At 36.6% G+C, this 22,939-nt stretch overlaps 1 protein-coding gene across 2 annotated transcripts in view; it reads right to left on the reverse strand.

Moving 5' to 3' along the window:
* Nucleotides 1-12,429: 12,429 nt before the first annotated feature.
* The window catches only part of LOC148019864 (P-loop containing nucleoside triphosphate hydrolases superfamily protein), a 74,615-nt gene continuing 64,105 nt past the window's right edge, over nt 12,430-22,939 (reverse strand). Inside the window, exons 9-11 of one of the 2 annotated variants that reach the window (XM_087700069.1) lie at nt 13,994-14,100; nt 13,670-13,813; nt 12,430-13,592 (exon numbers count right to left, since the gene is read on the reverse strand). In XM_087700069.1, the coding sequence (XP_087556195.1) occupies nt 13,148-13,592; nt 13,670-13,813; nt 13,994-14,100 (696 nt within the window). In that variant the 3' untranslated portion in view covers nt 12,430-13,147. The remainder of the gene's footprint in view (nt 13,593-13,669; nt 13,814-13,993; nt 14,101-22,939) is intronic. The other variant, XM_087700070.1, reaches the window with a different exon arrangement.

Consider the following 22,939-nt stretch of genomic DNA (forward strand, 5'->3'; position numbering starts at 1 on the left):
TATATATTGATTTTGAGCACTTGTTGGTAAACCAAACTCCACCTACATTGCTTCCTTGGTACATCTTCAATGTTTAACATGGTCATTACATTCCAATGTAAAGACTTCAGATAAGAGAGAAAGAATAATGTCTAGTTTTCAACCAATCTTCCTTATATTATGAAGAATAGCCAACTAATTTGTAGCATGTGAGTTATCACCCCATAAATCCTAGCAACCCCTAATATTTGCATTAAAGGTATCAACATGAAGTACCGAATCCACCAATGGAGTTGATAACTCATCCTCTTCACTTGAGAATCCATGAATAGCTTTAGATGTCAACTTCCTCTTCTTGAAACGTGTGATTTTTGATGGATTGTTAGACTAGTCAACATCATCCACATCATCATCACATAACTACTCCTGATATTTGCATCGGAGGTATCAACATGAAGTACCGAATCCACCAATGGAGTTGATAACTCACCCTCGTCACTTGAGACTAGAAAAATAGCTTTACATGTCGACTTCCTCTTCTTGAAAGGTGTGAATTTTTTCTCCCTTTTCACTTCCATTTCCTTCAAATCATGACTAAATGCCGGCAATACTTGAAGAGAATTGGTTCCATAGTACTTGCATACAACCATTATAGCTAAAAAATCTTGAGTTGCCGCTTTAGGCACCATGGCACGAGCATGAAGCAAATTGATTGTTGCTATTTCCTTAAGTTGTGAATCTTGATCTAGATCATCATAATCAGGTTGCACGAGTATCCACAACCTAAATTCATTTATTTTTTACTTTATGATCTCGCCTTGCAATGTAACTAGGAAAAAAGTTCCTTGGCCACCAACATCCTTCACTATTTTATAAGGACTTGCATAGCAAAGCTTAAGCTTATCTGGATGTTTTCCAAGCTTTGAATTGTACACCATCACTAGGTCTCCTTCTTTAAAAGTTTTATTTCTCACATGATGGTTAACCCAAACTTTCCTCCATGAATGCACTATCACTGATAAGTAGCGAGCAATAATCCTATCTTTTTCTAGCTACATAAGCTTTTGTAGCCTATCATGCACCGGTTCTTCAAGGGATAACCAATGAGTGACTACAATTCTTAAGCTAGGAAATGGACTCCATAGAAACCACCACTTCAAGCCCATATATCAATTTAAATGGAGTTAAGCATATGTTGACTTTTTAAGCTCTTCTAAAAGACCGTAAACATGAGTCCAAATTAGTGTCCCAATCTTTAGATTATGTGACTTGTAATCTTTTTCAAAATACGCAATAAGATTTTATTTGAACACTTAGCTTGATCGTTAGCTTGAGGATGATATAATCTTGACATCTTATGCAATATCATATGTTTGGAGATCAATTCGTTGATAACCTCATTCAAAAAATGTTTACCTCAATCATTGACAAGCTCAATCGGAAAACCAAATCTTGTCATGACATTAGAATAAAGAAATTGAGCCACACTTGCTACTTTGTTATCCCACAATGCCTTTGTTTCAACCCATTTAGTGCAATAATTTGTGCACATTAAGATATACTAATTCTTACTATGATGGGATGCTTGTTTGATGGGGCCCACAAAGTCTATACCCCATTTTTGAAAGGGTTGTAGGGGTAGAATGGATGATCTTGCATCTTATCCCTAAGTTGTGGTTGGCCTTTCTGTAGATAGAAAATATAGTCCTTTGCGTATTGATGGGCATCTTCAAGAATTGTAGACCACCATAAACTTGCATGGAGGATATTTTTACTTGTAATTTCAACAAAGTGTCCCCTTGATAATCCAACATGAGCTTCATGTATTGCAATGGGTTCATCAACTGTAACACACCTTCTAAGTATATTATAAATTCCTCGCCTATATAATATTCCCATTCTGACTTAAAAATGTTTACTTTGTAATGCCAACTTTCTCCATTGGTCTCTAGACAAATTTTTTGCCATTACCCCATCAAGCAAAAAGATTAGCATTTGATCATAAAACTTAGTTAAATTGGTGTACATGGACATTGAAAAATTCGTTGTTAGGAAATAGATCATTAAAACCTTGTTCTTGTTGACTCAATTTTACCCAAAAATTTTGCTACAACATGTTCTTCCCTAATGTACACACAATTTTATAGACAAACTCTTACAATAGTAGCATCCATTTGGCTAAAATCCTTGTCAACTAGGGTTTATTTATCAAATAGTGTAGAGCCTCATGATCAACATGAAAAACTACTTGATTCCCCAATAGATAGTGTTAAAAATTTTCTAATGAAAATGCCATACCCATGGCTTCTTTCACTGTCATAGTATAATTCTTTTATGATATTGTTAGCCTTCTATTAGCACAATAGTTTTGCCTAAACTATCTTGTTCCCCTCTCCTACATCAGGAACCCCCATGGCAATGTCAAAAGTGTCTATAAACCCATGATAAAGAAGATTCCATTATGGGGGTTGCAAGATTACAGCTACAACTAACATCTTCTTTAATACACTAAAAACCTCCTCTTGATCATTTCTCAATATAAACCAAATATCTTTTTTAGTGAGCAACGTAAGAGGAAAACAAATATATGCCAAGTATCAAAGATACCTGATGTGTCACTTGACCCATAAATCACATAACCTCTTGTACTATTGCAAGTACCATAGCCTTTTGAATTGCTTGAATTTTCCTAGGATCAATTGCCATGCCTTTTAGTGAAGTGATATGTCCCAATAGAACTCTTTTTGTAGCAAAAAATGATTTAAATGGATTGAGTGACATTCCAGACTTGTAGCATATTTCAAAACAAAGCCTTAAATGTTGTAAATGGTTTCTATCTTGCCAAAAACACAAAAATCGTCAATAAATACTCTCATAAATGTAGTGACGTATGGGTCCAAAGTTTTATGAGCTGCTTCTTGGAATTTTACTGGTCCATTCTTTAATCCAAAGTTCATGACCATACTTTCAAAACTCCCCATTCAATGATAAAGGCAGTCTTGTCCATGTCTTTTGGATGCATTCTTATCTGGTTGTAACCTAAAAACAATCAAAGTAGCTATAAATTTCATGACCTGCTACATCATCTAATAAGGAATATGTGAATGGAAGACAAAATGGGGTAGTAATGGTAGCTGCATTCAATTTCTTGTAATATACACAAACTTGTATTTTTCCATTTTTCTTTCGTACAACAACTATAGGTGATAGCCATGTGACTTCATTCATAGGCTTGATAAAACCCACTCTAAATAGCTTACCAATTTCCTTGTTCACTTTCTTAGCATAGTTGGGGTTCATATAGTACCATTTATGCATGATGGTTTCCACATTTTCTTTTAAGTTGATTCTATGTTGACACACTTGTTGAATCAAAACCTTTCATGTCAATATATTCCCAAGAAAAAACATATTGGAACTCTTTACATAATTGAACCAACTATTGCTTAAAATCTTCATCCACAAACATAATCATCTTGATTGGTTTTGACTTTGTATCAATATCCAAATTGACTTCCTGCACATAATCTTCCAATACTCTCACTTATAGTATACTCATACTTTAGTTTAGCATCAATAATAGCCTATTGACTAGATTTGTCCAAAGCCTCTTTAGTCTCCATTGAAGTGTTATCCTACACTCCTTAGCCTCCTCGTCAACTTCTTAACTTTCCTTAGTGCAATCAATGCTTACTTGGCCCAATTTATTGTCTTTCTATATCAAGTTACTATCTTCCTACATCAAGGTAACTATCTCCACATCATAGTGCTTGTATCTTGTAATGGTATTCCCATTCTTGTAGTGGTCTTCTCATTGTTGCAATGGTATTTAATTTTCTTGTAGCAATATTCCTATTTCCTATGGCAGTATTGTTGTAAATACATTGTATCTTAACAAAATATTTTCTACATTAACCTCAAAAATTGGCATAATCGTGGGATTACCTTGTAAAAGTAGTTCCTCTTCATCATATCCTATTTCGTGTGCAACATTTATAGTTTGAGCAACTAATGGCCCGCCCATTTTTAGATTTCAACACAACTTGATTAGCTATTGATAGCTTTACCTCTTTACCACCATAAGGAATAATAAGACCATCTATGTCCCAATCTTGCTTGAATGTGAATGAGGGCCTTCCCAATAGCATATGGTATGAATCTCCTAGCCCTATTTCAAGACCTACAAAGCTAACCTTGAACTTACAAAACCACAACACAAATAAGTTGGTCCTTCAAGATTCCCAAAGACTAAAGCCTCTATTGATCTGCCATTTTTACTTAGAAAGGTGTTGGTATAAATCCTTGTAGCACTTATGAGCAAGGTACAATTCTTCAAGAATGATATTTACTGCTGAGCCTTCGTCCAATAGAATATAATCAAACTTAATACCAAAGTACTCCACTTGGATAGTTGGCACTTCATAATCCACTACTTCTAACTGAGTAGGGATCGTTCCTTGACAATCTTATATGTCTTTCTAATCTTTGGCATACTTCTTCCATAATTTCCCTTGATTTACCATAAGCTTTGCTAAGAGCTTCTCCTTAAAGCTTGGGATCAAATGAAGAATGTGATCTAAAGTTAATTATGATGGAGATCTTGCTAATGCTATAAACAAGATGCAAAGCATGGTGATGTAGTTATGGTGGGGATGCAAAAGAAGGTTAGGTTCTCAAAGTTCAAGTTAGAATCCATGCCAAAGAAGCAGGATGTTTTGCACAAATTGGACACTATGCATGTTGAGGAAAAGCCTATGGTTTCATCTTATGTACCACAATATCTTGATGAGGCTTGTACTTGGATAGATGGATTGCATAAATTCCTTCTTGATTTGTAGAGGCTAGTGGTGCAATGAAGCTAGATGTGGTGCACGCTTTGCAACAACAAATTGCAAGTGAAAAAGAGAAAAAGGATGTTGTGTTGTTGGAAATGCAAAAAGTGATGGAGTTGCATGATAGTGAAGTTAGGCTTTGAAGAGGCAAGTTATTAAATATGGTATGATGTTGCAAAATTTTGAAATTTCATCATCAATTTCCAAAAATTGGACTTCTACAATACAATAGAATTTTCAACAAGATATTCAAGTAGTTTCCCAAGATAATGCCAAGCCTAAAGCTGAGAGAGTATTACTGGATGCTTGGATTGAACATTTGTTATAGGTTGAGAAGCAATTGTTTCAAGATCTAGAAGTTGAACTTGAGGGTTTGGTTTTTATACAGAAGGATCTTAATGCTATGAAGAATGCTTTAGTGAAGTGCATGGATGAACAATGAAATAGCATTGCAAATAGGATGTCACAAGTTATTTTTAGGTTGTATGGATTGCTACGGAAAGGTTTTAATTTTGAAAATATGGAAGGTTTGATTCAAGAAAAGCATGCTTTTTGAAAGATTGGTTGGATGGTCTATAAAAGGAGTATAATAGAACACTTGCACATGAATTTGAATACACATTTGAATGCCTTTTTAGATACAATCTCATCTATAGATCTTACATTGTTTTAAATACATTCATAAGTGTGGTAATAATTGTAGTGCCTGCTGGCCAAAAAGAAAACAAGGAGTTGCTAGTTGCAGAATTATGGCTAGAACCATAGTATTGCAACTACCAACTTCCTGGTTTCTTTTTGTCCCTTGTTGCATGCACATTGAGTGTTGTTTATAAAAAGTGAACACACTACACAACACATAATAACATATCTTGACATAATATAATTGTACAATGCAAATATAAAACAAGGACAAGAATGACCAAAAAGTGGTCTTGGTTGTATGACATAAATCTTGCACAATCTATTATAAAACTTGTAAGAAACTTTCCTTGGGAATGATAATCTAAAGGAGCATTAGAACTTTCTCATCTCCCTCAAGGTAAAACGAGGACAAGAATGAACAAATAGTAGTATTGGTTGTATGATATAGATCTTGCAAAAACTATTGTACAACTTGTAAGAAGCTTTCCTTAGGAATGATAATCTAGAGTATTGAAACTTTCTCATCTCCCGCAAGGTAATTGTGTGTGATCTCCACATGTTTCTTCTGAGGATATTGAGGACCTTTTTGGATGACAACGGGAACTTAAGGGTGGGCCATCGTAAGGCTCAAAAGTGGATCATTTGTTTCCAAGAGTATGATTATGGTTCCTTGATTGGAATTTTCTTCACATATTGCTTGGTCCTAGTTATAGTTAACTGTAAGTGGAAGATGTTAAATTTCAATTAGAATAATGAAGGTATATTTTAAGAGAAAAAATCCCAAAAATTTAGGGCCTATTTGCACAAGAAGTCATCATGCACTTGGAAACTTAATCACAAAAAATTTGCAATGTAACTAGTTCATTTCTATGAGTTTCCTTTAAACCCATTTTCTACCCTCTCTTTGACCTTGTTTCCAATCAGTTTACATGGTCCTCTATTGCAATTGATGCATCATAACATGCCCATTTAGTCATCCAACATAGTTCATTTATCTCTCTAACCAACTCATTTGCATTCTCATTTTTGTCCTTTGTGACTTTTGAGCTTCATTGGCCACTCTTATCCTATATCAACAAGATGGCAATTAATGCAACATGAGCTATCCAATGTGAATTTTCATTCCTTGAGTGGACCAAATTCTAATGTTTCCTTAAACTGCAAAGTATGTCCCATGCACTTGTAGAATGTGCTACAAGGATACAAATGATCAAAGATAGAATTCTAAAATAAGCATATGTAAAACCTCGGCATCCAAGAATTTGATTCATTTATGCATTATACAATGTGTGATAGAGCTTGCATCCCAAGCCTCCATCATGTTACCATAGAAATTATGCATCACAACAACTCTTCCTTCTTCTCTACATTGTCAAAGACTATCTTTGAGAGCAACAAAGCCAATCTATTAAGACTAATCCAAATTTTGGCTTTTTCTACCCTTGTTTTTCCTCTATTACTACAATATAGATTCACATCTTTTTTCTAACCCTCATAGTATTTTGGATTTCTTATTGTAATATTACCAAATTCATCTAACAGTGAAGAAAGAATTTTTATAACTTTGACCCCTCTAAAACAACATTTCTTAGACCTATTGCCACTCTTCCCTAACCTCTTTTCAACAATCTCAATTGTTACATTGATGTTTTTATACCCAGACTCCTGATAAACTTTCTACCTCTAGTTTCAATTTTATGTAAAAAACATATATTGATAGTAATTTTTCTAGAATGCAAAAAAATCCATACAAAGAGCACGTATAAAAACATTCTAAAGGTATCTTCATGATAGACTTCCGATTTGGGTCTTGTTTAACACGAGTGGGTGGGGAAGATGTATTTTATTGCACTTGTTGCCACTTCTTCTTACCATCAATTTCTTCTATCCTCTCTATCAAGCAATATAGGCATGGAAATCTTATCTTTGCACCATTGGAGATGTGAAACATGCATTTCAATGTCTTCAAATCACTAGCTAGATCCATTTTGCAATATATTCACCAGTCCCCCTCATCTTACAACCTCTCACCCTTTTTCCTAATGATTCATAATCCCTAAACATGCATACAGATGAAGAATAGTTTAGCATCTCAATACTCCTTTGGAAATTCAAATAAAGCAAGCCACCATATATTGCACTCTAATTGGTTATTAAATTTTCTTAGATTATGTTTGTTGTAATGTAAATCTCTTTTCATTAAAGTGATATTGACTCTCTCAAGCTAGACCCATTTGATAACTTTATTTTCATCTAAGTTCTAATTTGATATAAGGACCAAACTTTATTTTCATCTAAGTTCTAATTTGATATAAATTTTCTTAGATTATGTTTGTTGTAATGTAAATCTCTTTTCATTAAAGTGATATTGACTCTCTCAAGCTAGACCCATTTGATAACTTTATTTTCATCTAAGTTCTAATTTGATATAAGGCAAACAAACACCAAGAAAGAGATCTTCACGTAGCATCATATATTGTATCTCCCACTTGATATTGTCTAGAAAATCCTCAATGAAGGCTAAGTCCCCCATAGCTAACCATTCTCTTTGCTTATGTTATTTCAGTTTTGCTCCACAAAGTTATGGCTACAATGGTGCATGTTTCTATACCTTCAAAAGATAGTGGGAACAGTCCGTCATATATGGCTTCCATAAAGATAGCATTGTGTTTTCTCCATTGGGGAATGAATTTCTTGTAGAAAATGGCCTCGAAATGGATTTATTTAATTCTTTTGAGTAGAATGAATTCTACAATTCTCCATCGATTTCTTCTCCTCTCAACAATGTTTTATCCATTTTTAGCTTGTTTGAGTGCTTGCCCAAGGCAATTTTCCCAAATCGTGCACCAAAGCGTAGAGCTCTCGAGAGAACACCAAGAATACAAGGAAAGATATACAAGAAAACATATACTGTAGCATCAATAAGCATGTTTTTTTATCTTCTTATAAAACCAAACTAGGAAAAACATCTTCACACAATATCATAGATTGTATCTCCTATGGTAGCAAATTTAATGAAACACATCATATTCTTCATAGTAATGAACCACAAAGAAGAGCTCATATTCACCAATGTATAAATCGAATCAATGACATAGTATTCATATTATAACTTCCACAAAGAATCAATGTACTTTTTCTCTCATAGTCTCACAATATACCTCTCATATATGATGTTTTTATGTTAGAATCTCTCTCTCTCTCTCTCTCTCTCTCTCTCTCTCTCTCTCTCTCTCTCTCTCTCTCTCTCTCTCTCTCTCTCTCTCTCTCTCTCTCTCTCTCTCTCTCTCTCTCTCTCTCTCTCTCTCTCTCTCTCTCTCAATGACATAATAGAATATAATAAAATAATACTCCATAATGCTCATTTTTTTTGTGGAGGCACCCTCCAAGATGTATGGCTAATCGGAAGAGGCACTAGAGCCACTACAATGACTCTTCACAATAAATTGCTACACTATCACTCCTAGTTTTGAGCTTCAATTTTGAACAGTTACTTTCTTCACTCAAACTAGCTAATATGAGCTCGTATTCTCCTCTTTCCAAATTAAAAAAACATCCCAAGCTAAGAACAAACTATTAAAAATAGCTAAAAATCCAATCAAATTAGCACACAACAATATTAATGTGGATCAATTGGGCATATATCTCCATTCACCCATCCCTTTAGCTTAGTAAAACCTAACAAGTGGTATTAGTAAATCGTGTCCTCATGAATAAAGAAGCATGTTCATGTGTAGGTCATTCTTTCTTGAACCCATTTTCATCTACTAGGAGAGAGCCCAAATATGCATAATGATTGAGAATCATTGAGAGTCCAATGGAGGTAGAGAAATTTGGATGAATGATAAAGTTAAATAATAGTAGTGAGACTCAAAATTTTACTTTTGTTATTTTAGCTCAACATACAATGGTAAGTAAAAAGCTAGTGAAGCAGTCAAGTTACAATTGGACTTGTGTCCACGTGGAATATGACCTCTACACATGAGCCTTGATGGCTATTTTCGTCAAATTGCAACTTGATGTTGAAAACTCTTAAATGACAATTTATCAATCCTTTACTACACCCAAAGGCTCTTCTAGGTCCATCACTTTATGGAGCCCCATATCCTATTTTATAGGAAATTTTCCCTTAAATAATACATTAAAGATCATCAACAAGAAGTGATTACATCTCTCATTCCTAACATCATCATGAAATAGATCCCAAATATTTGGAGTTTACATTTGGAAAGAATATACGCACGTGGTGTAACTCAAGATGAGCAAAGCAAGATGATGTATGAGACAAAAGGCCATGAAGAATTATTAGCTTTTTTGTTACAAATAGTTAGAAATTCAACGTTTTAGTAGGTTAGAGTTCCATTAGTTTGTTTTAGTAATGTAGATAGAAAACACTAAAACTAGAGTGTAAATTCATCTTTTGAACTGATAAGATGGCTTTAAGGATATGGGTGAAAACTATCATGATATTGAAGTTTCCCTAAAGGGACTATGTACCCAACTTAGATTAGGTGTACTTCTTTGGCACTTCTTCTATGTGTGCATATCTATGTTATGTATATTATTATAGGAGCTAGGAATCCAAGAGCTTCAAGTACTATTTAAAAGCTTTATCAATCTATAGTTGATGCAATAAAAACAAGTATTAAAGCTCCACTGGAATGTCATTTGATCAAGTGGGCCTTTTTGTCAGATTTATTAGTCATAGGGGATGACGAGGATTGACTCTATGTGGGCCCATGAATACATATCAAGAAAAGTGAGAATTTGGAGCTCGTACTACATGAGTATTTAGAGCAAATGATAATGATGATAGCCACACCATATGAATCCTCGATCATACTTTCATGCTCCATTGAACAAACCACTAGACTAGCATAATGGCCAATGAAATTGTTGCGTATATCAAATAGAAAAGTGATTGCTTAAATAGAATCTTACATAGAAGAAATCGACATAAGACATTTATTTCATACGGGTAGTGCCATTAGGGCTGCATAGATATTATATGATGGGAGACGAACCAAATGATTATTATGAGATACTCATAACATCTCCATAGAAAAAGTAAATAAAAGCAAGAGGACACACTTAAGAAGTTGATTAACATATTATGAAGTACTTTAAGAAAACTCAGAGAGTTACAGCTTATACAATTATTGTAGCAATAAAAGCTACAATGTGATGCAACAACTTTGGTTTTGCAATGAAGAATTTGCCGATAAAATAGCCACATCTTTTGTGAGCTAATAACATCAAATTTGCAAGCATGAGAAAATCCATAAATTATGGCCAAGAAAAGTACCCTTTGGTTCGATCTATCCATAAACCTCTAATTCTATCTAAATGATCCTTAAAAATGGCCCATAAAATGAGGAGACCATAATATAGAAGGGTATATGCATGTTTCAAGTGGTCTCAATTTCTAGAACTCTCATAACTTCCATTTTGGAAATCAATGTTTGTCCAAGATCAAAGCATGTGCATAGAACCACTACAAGCCACACAAGTCTCTTTAAATTTTGTTCTAAACTCTTTGGAAATAAGCAATTGACAATAGAGTTGCCAATTGGGCCAAGTTGTAAAAGAACATGTTTGGAGGTTACTACTATCACAAGACAAATGAATATGATGACTCTTGCTTACATGTTATTAAAATGGATTTATGAAAGCCACATTACAAGGTCACAAAACACCATAAAAGTTTGTGTAAAAACTAGGTCAAGTGTAGTGTTTTCATTTTACAAAGCTCTTTGGACACCTCAAAACAATTTCAACATTTAATATTCCTCAAATGCAAATTATTTTACTAGGTATACAATAATCCACCCTTCTTAATATAAATGTTTTTCATGACTAACCACATGAAATGAGGGTTAAAATAAGAAACAATATCACCTAAGGCACCCAAAACTAGACAAATTTAGAGATTCCCTTTTGGATCATGGCTTATGAAACACAATAAGATACATGAGTTTAAAGGCCTTTAAAGTCATCCAATATGAGAACCTCCTTTGGGATCAAATTGAGAAAACCTATGCCTATATATACGGAATTAGTTCGTATAGAAGGGATGTTGCCACATCGATTGATCTGCATAGTATTGAATTCTTTACCCAAGACAAAAGCAACATACCCACACCATCCAAACACAAAGAAAGTACACAAAGTAATGACACTCCTATTGATGCTACATTCCTTTGTTTGCATATGGAAAAGCTTCGCATATGGAAAAGCCTCACAACTACATTCAATGGAGCAACAAAAGTTCTCCAAAGATTGCAAGGGTCTATCACACCTATTATTAGGAGACCTTGTGATACCTCTCGCTCCGAATTAGAAATCCAAGACACAAGACAATAGACAACTACATAGGACTCTCATTGATGTTGCAATACTAATAGGAAGAAATATACACTAGATGCATGTAGAGGAAGCTCATTGGTATCAATAGCCTTCCATGGAAGCTCAATCTTCTTGATAGTTGAAGCCCTATATGATAATATGTTTGAAACTTATAGGTTGATAAACCATACATAGCACCTTTACGTTAATGACCTTCAAGAAGAGAATGTGTGAGAATCGAGAAGGCCAAGATTGACCTCAATTCCTTGTATTTAATATGTGTCTTATCATTTCAATCATGCCATGAATCCATTTGAAGTGATGCACTTCCATTTAACACAACTTTCCTCATGTACAAGCAAGCAAACAGGTATATTGTCATCAATTAAAGCATGAGAAGTTTTTAGCATTTACGCCTAGGTTAACTGACCTGATTTGTGTCACCTTATTTATTTTCAGGTCCAGATCTTGCAAGCAAGAATTTGCCTTAATTGCTTATCTACAAGATAGGAACTTGATTATAGCCACCAATTCACTGGTTGAAATTTACAAGCAAAAACTTCAAAAAAAAACTTTTGAGAAGACCCAAAATAGTCATAAATTTTCCTTTTTGCTGCAGCATCAAATACTAGTTTGCATTAGTATTATCAACTTGACTTTAAAAAGGGGAAAAGTCCTGGGCACGACCAGAAATAGTCATAAAATTTTTAGAAGACCCCCCAAAATAGTCATAAATTTTCCTTTTTGCTGCAGCATCAAAGACTAGTTTGCATTAGTATTATCAACTTTAATTCAAAAAGGTGAAAACTCCTGGGCATGACCAGAAACCATTGTTACCTGGAATTCAACACAGACAGATTCAACTTCTTATATTGTTCGAGGGTTCAGATGGATAGATGTACTTATTACAAGTAAAATTCCTAGGTTTTCACCAAGAAGATCCTTCCCTGCTACCTTTAACCATTGCCAAAGCTGCCAGCAGATGTAGATGAAAACCAAGAATCAGTCTTCCATAACATGAAGCCCCTTTTCAAATCAAGCCACTATCTGGTGGCTGTTGCACGATCTTGGTCACAACAAAGGCCAATGCGTTTTGCAAGTAAAGAAACCAATGCAGATCCCCAGCTCAGCAAGCAGCAACAGAATGACATATTTCTGCATGGCCATCATGCATGAATTATGCTCATAGCAGGAGCAAGGGAAAAATGAAAATGCAGTCCTGCACCTTTTGCTCCCAAGGATATCATGCATGAATTCAGCTGAAGCTTCATGCTCATTGGCAGGACCATGGCCAGAAAAAAAAGATACTCTTTGATCTCATTCAGCTATTTGGATCAGGATACTGGTTCTCATCTTTTCAGTCGTCTTCTTTTCCCAACCTTTTTCCCTGATAGTTTCTTGGAATGCTTTGAAGGAAACAATCCATGCTGCTTCTTTTTGCCTCTCTTTTTCAATCCGGACACACTTTCCAACCGAGCAGCATTGGCATTCCCCTTTGCTTCTTTCCCACTAGATTTGCCAGTGCCTTTGGCCCTTTCGCCATTGTCCATATCCAATGCAAGGTCGCTTTCACTTATTAAACCTTTCTTTATCTTTCTCAGTAAGCGATACTCTTGCTCCATTTCCTTTTCATCTTCAAGTGACTGAGTTGCTCTTCGCTTTTTACTGTTTTCTCGTGTTTCCTTGAATTTATGTGCCTTTTCTGTCTTGACCTCCAGCCTCTGAGGAGCTTGTGACAAGCTTTCCTTCTCCTTAAGTAGCTGCTTTTGACGCTGCTTTTCGCGGACTCTGTCTCTGTTACAATCAGCTCCTTTTAGTGTATGGTTATAATTACAACAGAATCTCAAAAAGTTAGGTCTTTGAGCATTTACTTATATTTGATAGACGTCAAATCAACGCCCTCAACTGGTAAAAAGCCTGCAGATGATAATGTACCCCTCTTAATCTCAGGCATGGCTGGAAGCTGCAACAATCCAAAGCCCATTGCCAACTTTCCTACTTCCAGCTCCTTCCATCTGTAGACCACCATAAAATAGTCAGATTCACAAAGGAGCAAGTTGGGCAGAAGTTAATCGGTCTATGTAGTCAGAGTAAGAAGTCCTAATTTCCTCAAAAACTTCTGAGTCCAGCATGTGCTCCCATAAGCAGTTCTTATGATGCATTTAGATAATGTAAAACAGAAGCAGAGATCTTACCGAAAGATGTATGTGCATTGATGCTCCTTATAAGCACGTATGAAAGACACAAATGCTCTCAATCCTTTCTCCATGACATCACGATCATTCATAGCTGCTGCACGCAACTGCAAAAGCAATGCAACATATGAAGCTTATTTGATGGGCAAGCAACAAAGGAAGACATTTCAAAAACAAAGCAACAATCAAGCAAAGAATCCTCTAGAGATGATGCATGATGATTGATGTGGTAAGATGACTAATCAAGCTTTGGGAGAATCCTTCTACATTATGCTACTTATTGACAACTATAGTAGAGAGACTTCAAGATAAGGTTGAAACTTTTGGCAAGTTCAAACAGTGGCATAAACTTGTGGAACTCAATACAACAAGAAGGTGATCAAGGAGTTTAGGGCAAGTTCATTGACTACTTGAAGTAGCATGGTGTAAAGAAATACTCATCTACAAATAACAAACACATTCATACAACAAAGCACAAACTGATAAAGAATACAGTTATGGTTAAACTCAAAGACAATGAACACCGAGGAAGAAAATGAATCACTGAATGCTGAAAGTAAGTACAATACTCAATACAGGAAACACACTAAGCAAAGGTGAAATACTGACCCCAACTCCCATGTCTAGGACAGGGGCAGAGTATGATATGGAGAGTGTTGTACTTTGGCAAATCCCAAAATGCAGTAGATAGCCTCCAAGTCTATTTGGCAGCAGCAAACACGGCAGTGGGGAGCTGGATCAATGACAGACGGAGAGCAAACAATGGGGTTCTGTCAGAAAAAGCAACAACTGCAGCACCAAAATGCAGTAGTAGATGATGATGTGGCAGCTGTATGGCAGGGCAGAACAGCAAACACAGCTGATAATGATGTCCCTGTAGTAGGCGACTACTCCTGGAGGTCAAACACAAGCTGATCAAGCTCTTGCAACAGCAAATGCAGCCAGCCAAGGTGCTGAACTGTTAACTCAGAGATGGCAGCTATCAGCTCGGCACAAAGAGTGTAGACATAGCTCGACACTTGATTAAATTCACAGTATGTAAGACAAAGTACAAAAGTACAACCCTTAGACTTTAGGGTTGTGCAAGTGCCCTGAGGTGCATTCACACACAAAAATGTGTAATGTGTGATAAGACAATGTGGCAAAAGTGGATTGTTCTTACTAAGCCAAGAAATGCAAGAAAAGCCAAGAAAGAAACAATTTCCACTTGTAGAGTAACGAGAATCAAAATCTTGAGCCCAATTGGAATCATTGTAAGCATATAATTGCAGCAGCCCCCTCTTGGCATAAAGCAATCCAAGAGTCCTAGTGCCCTTCAAGTAACGAAAAATACGCTTCACAACTTGCCAATGTGACATGGGTGGGCTGTGCATATATCTACTCAGGACTAAAACTGCAAACTGAATATCTAGCCTTGTGTTGCATAAATAAATGAGATATCCAACTACTGAAGCATATGTATGAATATCAAACGTCAATGTCGTCATGCAAAGACAGCTTAAGTCCAGTCTCCATTGGTGTGCTTACTAGCTTGCAATCCTGAAAACCAAATCTCTGAAGGAGTTTACCAATATATCTAGACTGTGACACTCCAATGCCTCTAGTATCGTGAATAAACTGAATGCCCAAATAGTAATGCAAAGGCCCCAAAATTTAACATTTCAAAAGTTTGCTGCAAATTTTTCTTGCGTGATGAAATTTTATCAGCATGTGTCCCTATGAGCAAAAAGTCATCCACATAAAGATAAATAACTAGCAAGAAACCCCCCCCCCCCCCCCCCCCCCCTTGCATACGCAAAGAGTAGACTCTGATGGGCTATTAATGAACCCTTGGCTAAGTAAGAAGGCATCAATTACCAAACACATGGAGCTTGCTTCAAACTAATACAAAGCCTTTTTCACCTTGCATACCAAGTATTTGAATCCTTCAATTGCAAAACACAAGGGCTGCTGAACATACACTTCTATCTTAAGTTCCTCATGTAAAAACGCAATTTTAATGTCAAGCTGATGCACAATCCAACTATAATGTACAACCAATGCAACCATACATCTAATAGTAGTCATACAAGATGTAGGAGCAAATGTCTCCTCACAATCCATGCCTTCCTTTTGCACATAGCCTTTTGCCACTAACATGGCATTGTACTTATCAATGGATCCATCCGCTTTTCATTTCAACTTATAGACCCATTTAGTACCAATGGCTTTCTTTCCAACAAGCAATGTAACTAAATCCCATGTTTAATTCTTCATGATAGAATCAAATTCAACTTGCATTGCTACCATCCAATGCACATTTGTTATGCATCCTCAAAAGAATCAAGTTCATCATCATCAAGTGTGTTTGTTGCCATGACAAACTCCATAGTATTAGCATGATCATGTAGACGTGCTTGCCTTCGAGTACAACTGGCAAGAGGAGCATCCAAATGACTATCTTGTAGAGTCTGCAAGTACCATCTAGGTATTTGTCTAGCCTCCTGATTATGTACGTGCTCTTGATGAACCTCAAGTTCAGCATCTTGCCACATATTCAGATCAGCCATAGACTGAATTTCTGCATTATTTAATGGAGCAGTTGGCTGACCATTTTGTTCATTTAATGAAGCTCCAGTCGTATGACCAAAAGAAATAGGCAGCAGCCCTTCAAACATATCATTTGCAGCCTGATATGTGTCATAGCGAGGAAGAGATAATTCTGAATTTTCATCGAAAATCACATCTCTACTGACAAAAACTTTCTTGGAAACAAGATCATGCAATCTATACCCTTTGCTTTCACTACTGTACCCCACAAATATGCACTTAACAGCCCTATTGTCCAACTTCTTTCTCAATACTTTGGGAATGTGAGCATATGCAAGACACCCAAAAGTACGGAAGCAACCAACTAAAGGTTTACGGTTGTTCCAAGCCTCAAAAGACGTTATATTTTTCAATGCCTTAGTAGGGCACCTTTTCAAAACGTGACTAGCACACATGACTGCTTCCATCCAAAATCCATGTGGTAATTTTTTAGCTTTTAGTATACATCTGGCCATCTCCATGAGTGACCAATTCTTCCTTTTTGCAAACCCATTCTGATGTGGAGTATATGTAGTAATATGTTGATGTATAATGTCTTTTTGCTTCAAAAATTTATTTAGCAAAGACATGTATTCCCCCCCTCAGTCCAAACGGAGAGTCTTAATCTAGCATCCAGATTGATTTTCCACAAGTGCAATGAAAGCCAAAAATGCATCATATATAGTACACTTTTAGCTTTTTCACCAATGAATAGACCCAACAAAAATGAGTAAGGTCATCAATCAAGATGAGAAAATAATGACATTCACCCAATGACTTTGTCTGCATGGATCCACACACATTCAAATGCACATTTTGCAACCTAGCCGTAGCTCTAAAAGCAACATCATGAGGAAAAGGAAATCAATGCATTTTTCCCAAAATACATCCCTCACAAATGTGCTCAAGAGGTCTCTCCAAGAGAGGTCAGCCTTGCAACATCTGAGTATATTGCATAAGCATCAAACTGCCATAGTTAACATGCCCCATATGAGAATGCCACAACTCTGCTTGTGACATGGCAAGAGTAACAGTAGATGCCAAATATACTGACTGATCAATTGAATGAGCATCTAACTCATAAAGTCCATGACATAATGTGTCAGTAAGTACCAAATGTGACTTGCATTCCACACTTTGCTAAAGAAAAAATGAACAGCAAATTCTTCTTTATCCCTAGCACTTATAATGCATCCTACAAACAGAGAGTAGCACCATCAATGGCTTTCAAGACAATCTCTCCAACATCTACATCTCTAACAGGATAAGATGCATTGTTGGCACATTGCATTGATTTGCCAATAGGAGTTGCAACAACAAAGGTAAACAAACCCCTATGGGATGTAATATACTTAGAAGCACCACTATCAAAGAACCAAGTACTGGCATCCTCTGTAGAGCTGAATGCTCTATTTTTCCCAGAAGAATCATAACTGCAAGTGTAAAAACAATAGTCACGATCAACAATAAATGACATGAACTCTGTAGCAATAGCAATGAAAGGTGCATCTTAAACAGACATCCCAAATTCCTTCTTTTTCTCCTTGGCAATATATTTCTTGAATTTTGTAATATAATGACCTGATTTTTTTACAATAATGGCACTTGGCCTTCTTGGCTTGCATGCCCCCTTGCTTTTTGTTGTTCTATGAAGTTTTTGAACTTTCAGAACTCTGTGGAGCATTCTTGGACTGACTACCTTTGTTCTTCTGTTTTGCCATAAAGGCCTATTCAAAGGCTACAACATTCACCCCATTATTTTTCTTGCTCTTCTTTAAGCAACAAACTAACCAGCTAAAGGAAGGTAAGTGGCTGGAGAGAAATTCGCATTGTGAGATTCAATGCCGTGTGAAAGGCCAAATAAGAAAGTGACAAAGAATTCAAAGTAGTAAAGATCATCTGAGCATCAAAATAATACTCATCTACATTCATTAACTGTTGGTACAAGTCTTGAAATTCATTAAGATGATCATGCACGGCATCACCTTTTTGAATCTTCACATTTTCAAGCTCCTTTAAAAAGAAAATGCAAGTATCAATTTTTTCCAACGAACATATGCTCAAGTATAAGCCATGCTACTTGTGAACTAGCTACAAACCGAATATGCGAGAATAAAGACTATTGAACTACCAATGCAATAAGCCACAATGCGTAGGCATCCCTAGTGCCTTGAGTCTTTTGTGCGGTTGTCCTTTGGGGTGGTGGCTGAACCAGAGCTTACCTTTGACCATGACCTCCTTGTGGAGAAGTGGTAGGAGCCATTCCTCTAGGAAGTACATTCTTCATCATGAAGGACCATAGAGAATAGTTATTGCCATTCAATCTATCCTCTTTAGATGCGTAAGTGAAGGCATCACTCTGTCCTTGATTGGCCATGATAAATGTCACTCTTCCAAAGAGCATAAAAGCAATAACCAAAGCTGGCTTAACCTGGAAATCTGCAAATTTCCAGAAACTACAGCAAATACCAAGCTATAATTAACTAAACTGTGTCACACTTGACCACTACTGTCTCAATGTGCTGAAATTTTTACAGATTTCAACAAGTAGCATGCTGTCCAATGCAAGAACAGTACTCAGCAGCACTGAAAACACAAAATCCCCAAAATTTGACTGTCCAATGTGCACAATTTCAATCAATTTCAGACTGAAACTTCAATGCATACGCCAATGTTTGCCAAACATGCAAAAGCCCAAATTTTCTTACCCAAATTCCAACAAATCTCTACAATTTTTTGCACGAAAGCACCTTTTGTAGCACAAGTAAACCTTTTCCTGTAGAAGCCCCTTGTTGTAGCTCTGATTTTTTTAATAAAATGATAAAATATACCTATGACAGCTGAGAGCTAAGGACGAGCCGAGCTCAAGGTGTGTATGCCAAAAGTACAGGCAGGACTACCCAAGCTGTCAAGCGACAACTGGTACAATTGACAGCAACAAGAGGAGAAGTTGGTGGAGCTCGCAATAACTATTGGCCAGTCAAGTGGCATAGGCAGTAGATAGGCAGGGGCAACAACTAGAGGGACCAGTAGCACAAGCAGCGCATCCTACAGGCGACAGGTTTGGGAGCAGCGGAAACTAGACAAGCGGCTCGTACAGGCGCTGGACAGTGACCACCCAACTGGTCTGGTGAGACCGGCATGGAGCTGTAGATAGGCTGTGGCTGATGTTGTAGTTGGCATGGGAGCTGCTTGCTCAAACTTGGTGCTCTGATACCAAATGTTAAATCAGAGATGGCAACTATCAGCTTAGCACACACACTGTGGAAAATGAAGAGAGTGTGTGTGTGTGTAGACACAGCTCGACACTTGCTTAGATTCAAAGTATATAAGACAAAGTACAAAAGTACAACCCTTAGACTTTAGGGTTGTGTAAGAGCCCTAAGGTGCGTTCACACACAAAAGTGTGTCATGTGTGATAAGTGACCGAACTATGTAATACAATACAAAAATAAGGAGTAATATGACTGGGGGGGAAAAAACCTCTCTTATAGAGAGTAAAAAGTGCCCCGATGTCCTATTGCGGATCAACGACACTCCTATGTGAGCGTAGGCATGAGTAAAACCCAACAATGTAAAGAGAGGGAGAAGGTTTACAGCAACAAAACACAGCCAACTAGCAAGTAGATGTAGGCTGATTAACAATCACCAGCAATAGATGGAGGGCTGGATGTAGGCACCAGCTGATAGTCAATAGCTCAAACTGAGATATCCTCCAAATGACAAGGTGTGGACGAGACAAGGTACCAACAATTTGCAAAACAAGATGGAGCTGAGTGGTGGGCAACCTTTCTATTTATAGATGGAAGGGTCCTCCCATATTAGAGTATGGCTTATGGGACACGAACAGTCTCTAGGGTCGCTTTTCTTTTTAATAAAAGTTTGGTAAATTTGAGTTTTACGGCTGAAATTAAGAGCTAATTAAGTGATAATACATCTTTTAGATCAGCACATGGCATCAAGCACCAAATCACAACAGCCTAAACAACTCAGCAAATGGTGTCATGAAGCGACGCATCCGTACTGTCATAAAGATGGCACAATGTATATTTAAAGGAAAAAGATCACTAAATTCTCTTTGGGCTGAATCAAATAACACAATTGTATACATTCTCAATCAGAGCTACTATAAGACACTAAAGGTAAAAACACCTCAGTATGCCTACTTTGTATAAGAACTTCTCTATCATATATAATTGGAACATCTGGATGTGACTATTGTTTTCATGTTCCAACTAAGAAAAGGACCAAGCAAAAAGCTAGGAACAAAAAAATTATCTTTTATGGGTGCAAGCAAGAATCTAAAGCTTTAGAAACTCATAACAAAAAAATTATCTTTTATGGGTGCAAGAAAGAATCTAAAGTTTTATGGGTGCAAGCAAGAATCTAAAGTTTTTTGCCCTTCGTTTGGTTGTTATGAGTTTCTAGTTATGCTATTTGGACTCATAAATGCTCCAACTACCTTCAATCACAAGATGGATACAACTTTTAGACCACATAGAGCATTTTTTGATACATTCTTTAATAAGATTGTGGTTATCAAAAACACTTGGCCATAGTATTTAATGAGCTAAGGAAGCATCAATTGGTTATTAATGATAAGGAAAGTGAATTCTTTTTGCATGAGAATCACTTTTCACGGCACATTGTATCAACCAATGGTACACGGATGGACCCTATAAGGTTAAAGCAATAAATCATGGCTACATTTGAGAAATGAATCTGCACTTTCATGGGGCTTTGCTCATACTACAAACAGTACATTCATCATTTTGCTGAAATTACTTCTCCATCACATGCTTTGTAAAAGAAAGGTGTGTCCTTTTGTCACCAAAATGAGAAATGAACTTATAAACTTAATGATTTAATTAAAATGAATTTTAATTCTAGTATCCCTAGCTCTTGGCATGGTGACCATTGCACCAGTAGTGAAGGATTTGACACTGGGGCATGCAGTGGACATACGTACGAGACATCTGGTACATGACCAAGGCTAAAGGAACAATGTACAACATGGAACTTTCATTAAATTGAAAGTTTACACCATAGAATTGAGTTACATTGAAAGTTTCACCCAGTAAGTAGCTCACTTAGGGCACTTAAGTTATTAAGCAAGCTTGGAGCTGAATTTTCGCCCAGTAAGTAGCCATTAATTAGCCCCTAATCAAAAACGTGATATGATTAAAAAGCAGCTAGTTACTCATTTCGAAAGCTCATCTTCGCTATTTGGGGCTTCTTCTCTCTCATTCGGGGAAACCCAACTTTGGAGACAGCCACTCTTCTCTCTTTTCTAGAAAAATTGTAGATTTCAACCACAGAATGAGCTTATAGCATAAATGGAGTGTGGACAGCAACCAATTTTTCTCATCTTGGCCTAGGGATTCCATTTGGCAGCTTTATAACTCCATATATGGCAAGGTATGCTATTATTCTTGAGCTAAATATCAAAAAAACAAGTTATGACAATACTATGGACTGAGATCCTTTCTTCTTCTTCGAGATCTAAAGCCTTGTGCACTTTTCTGGGTAATTTTGTCACAAAGAAAGCAACATTCTTACAGTTTCATTGCAAGAAACCACCCCTGTTTGTGAGAGGAACAGCATGGGACTGCATAGTAACTATGCCTCAGACTTATCTCATCAAATGCTCTACAAAATTGGGTTCAAATGGTTGCTATCAATTTTAAGGTTTGGCAAGCTAAAGTGTTCAATCGTAGTTTTAAACACTCTAAAACTAGTTGAAGACCAGCAATGATTCAGTAATCTAAAGAAATACTAAAAGGGATGTCAAACTTTGAAACCAACAAGTGTCAATGTGTGGTATAGGAGCACCCTAGTATGTGTGGAGTTTTCTTGCTGAATTTATTGTTAAGCTAAATTGAATGTTTGCTAAAATGCAATTTACTATCCTTTGGGCTTCTAAAGGCCAGTTCCACGGTTTTCGTTGCCGGGACATCACAAATTTCTGAAGGAGGTGAGCTTGTGGTCGTCTTGAGGAGCAAACATATGCATTTTGGTTTGCTATAATTCAATTACAGCAAGGTTTATACTCGCTGAAAACAGTGTGCAGCAAGGGGCAAACGGTAAAAGATGTCATAACTTGACTTCTTTGGGTAAACAAAGAAGGTGGGGCAGCAGCCAAATTTGAAAACTATAATGGTATGCAAGATAGACTAGAGATTTTGAACTTCATTCAACAATCTGATGTAGCCTACTTTGAGGGAAATTTTCCCAAGCCTTCAAAAGTACACAAAGCAACCGTTTTTTTAAAAGAAAATGCACTTCAGTGATGGACGACCCTCTTGATGCACGGCAAGGCACCAAAAACTTGGGTGTAATTCAAACAAGTTTTCTCTTCTCAATGGTTCACAAACACTT

This window comes from Lygodium microphyllum, chromosome 19 (assembly GCF_053477565.2).
Source record: "Lygodium microphyllum isolate KBCC chromosome 19, Lygodium_microphyllum_v1.1.10, whole genome shotgun sequence".
Lineage (NCBI taxonomy): Eukaryota > Viridiplantae > Streptophyta > Polypodiopsida > Schizaeales > Lygodiaceae > Lygodium > Lygodium microphyllum.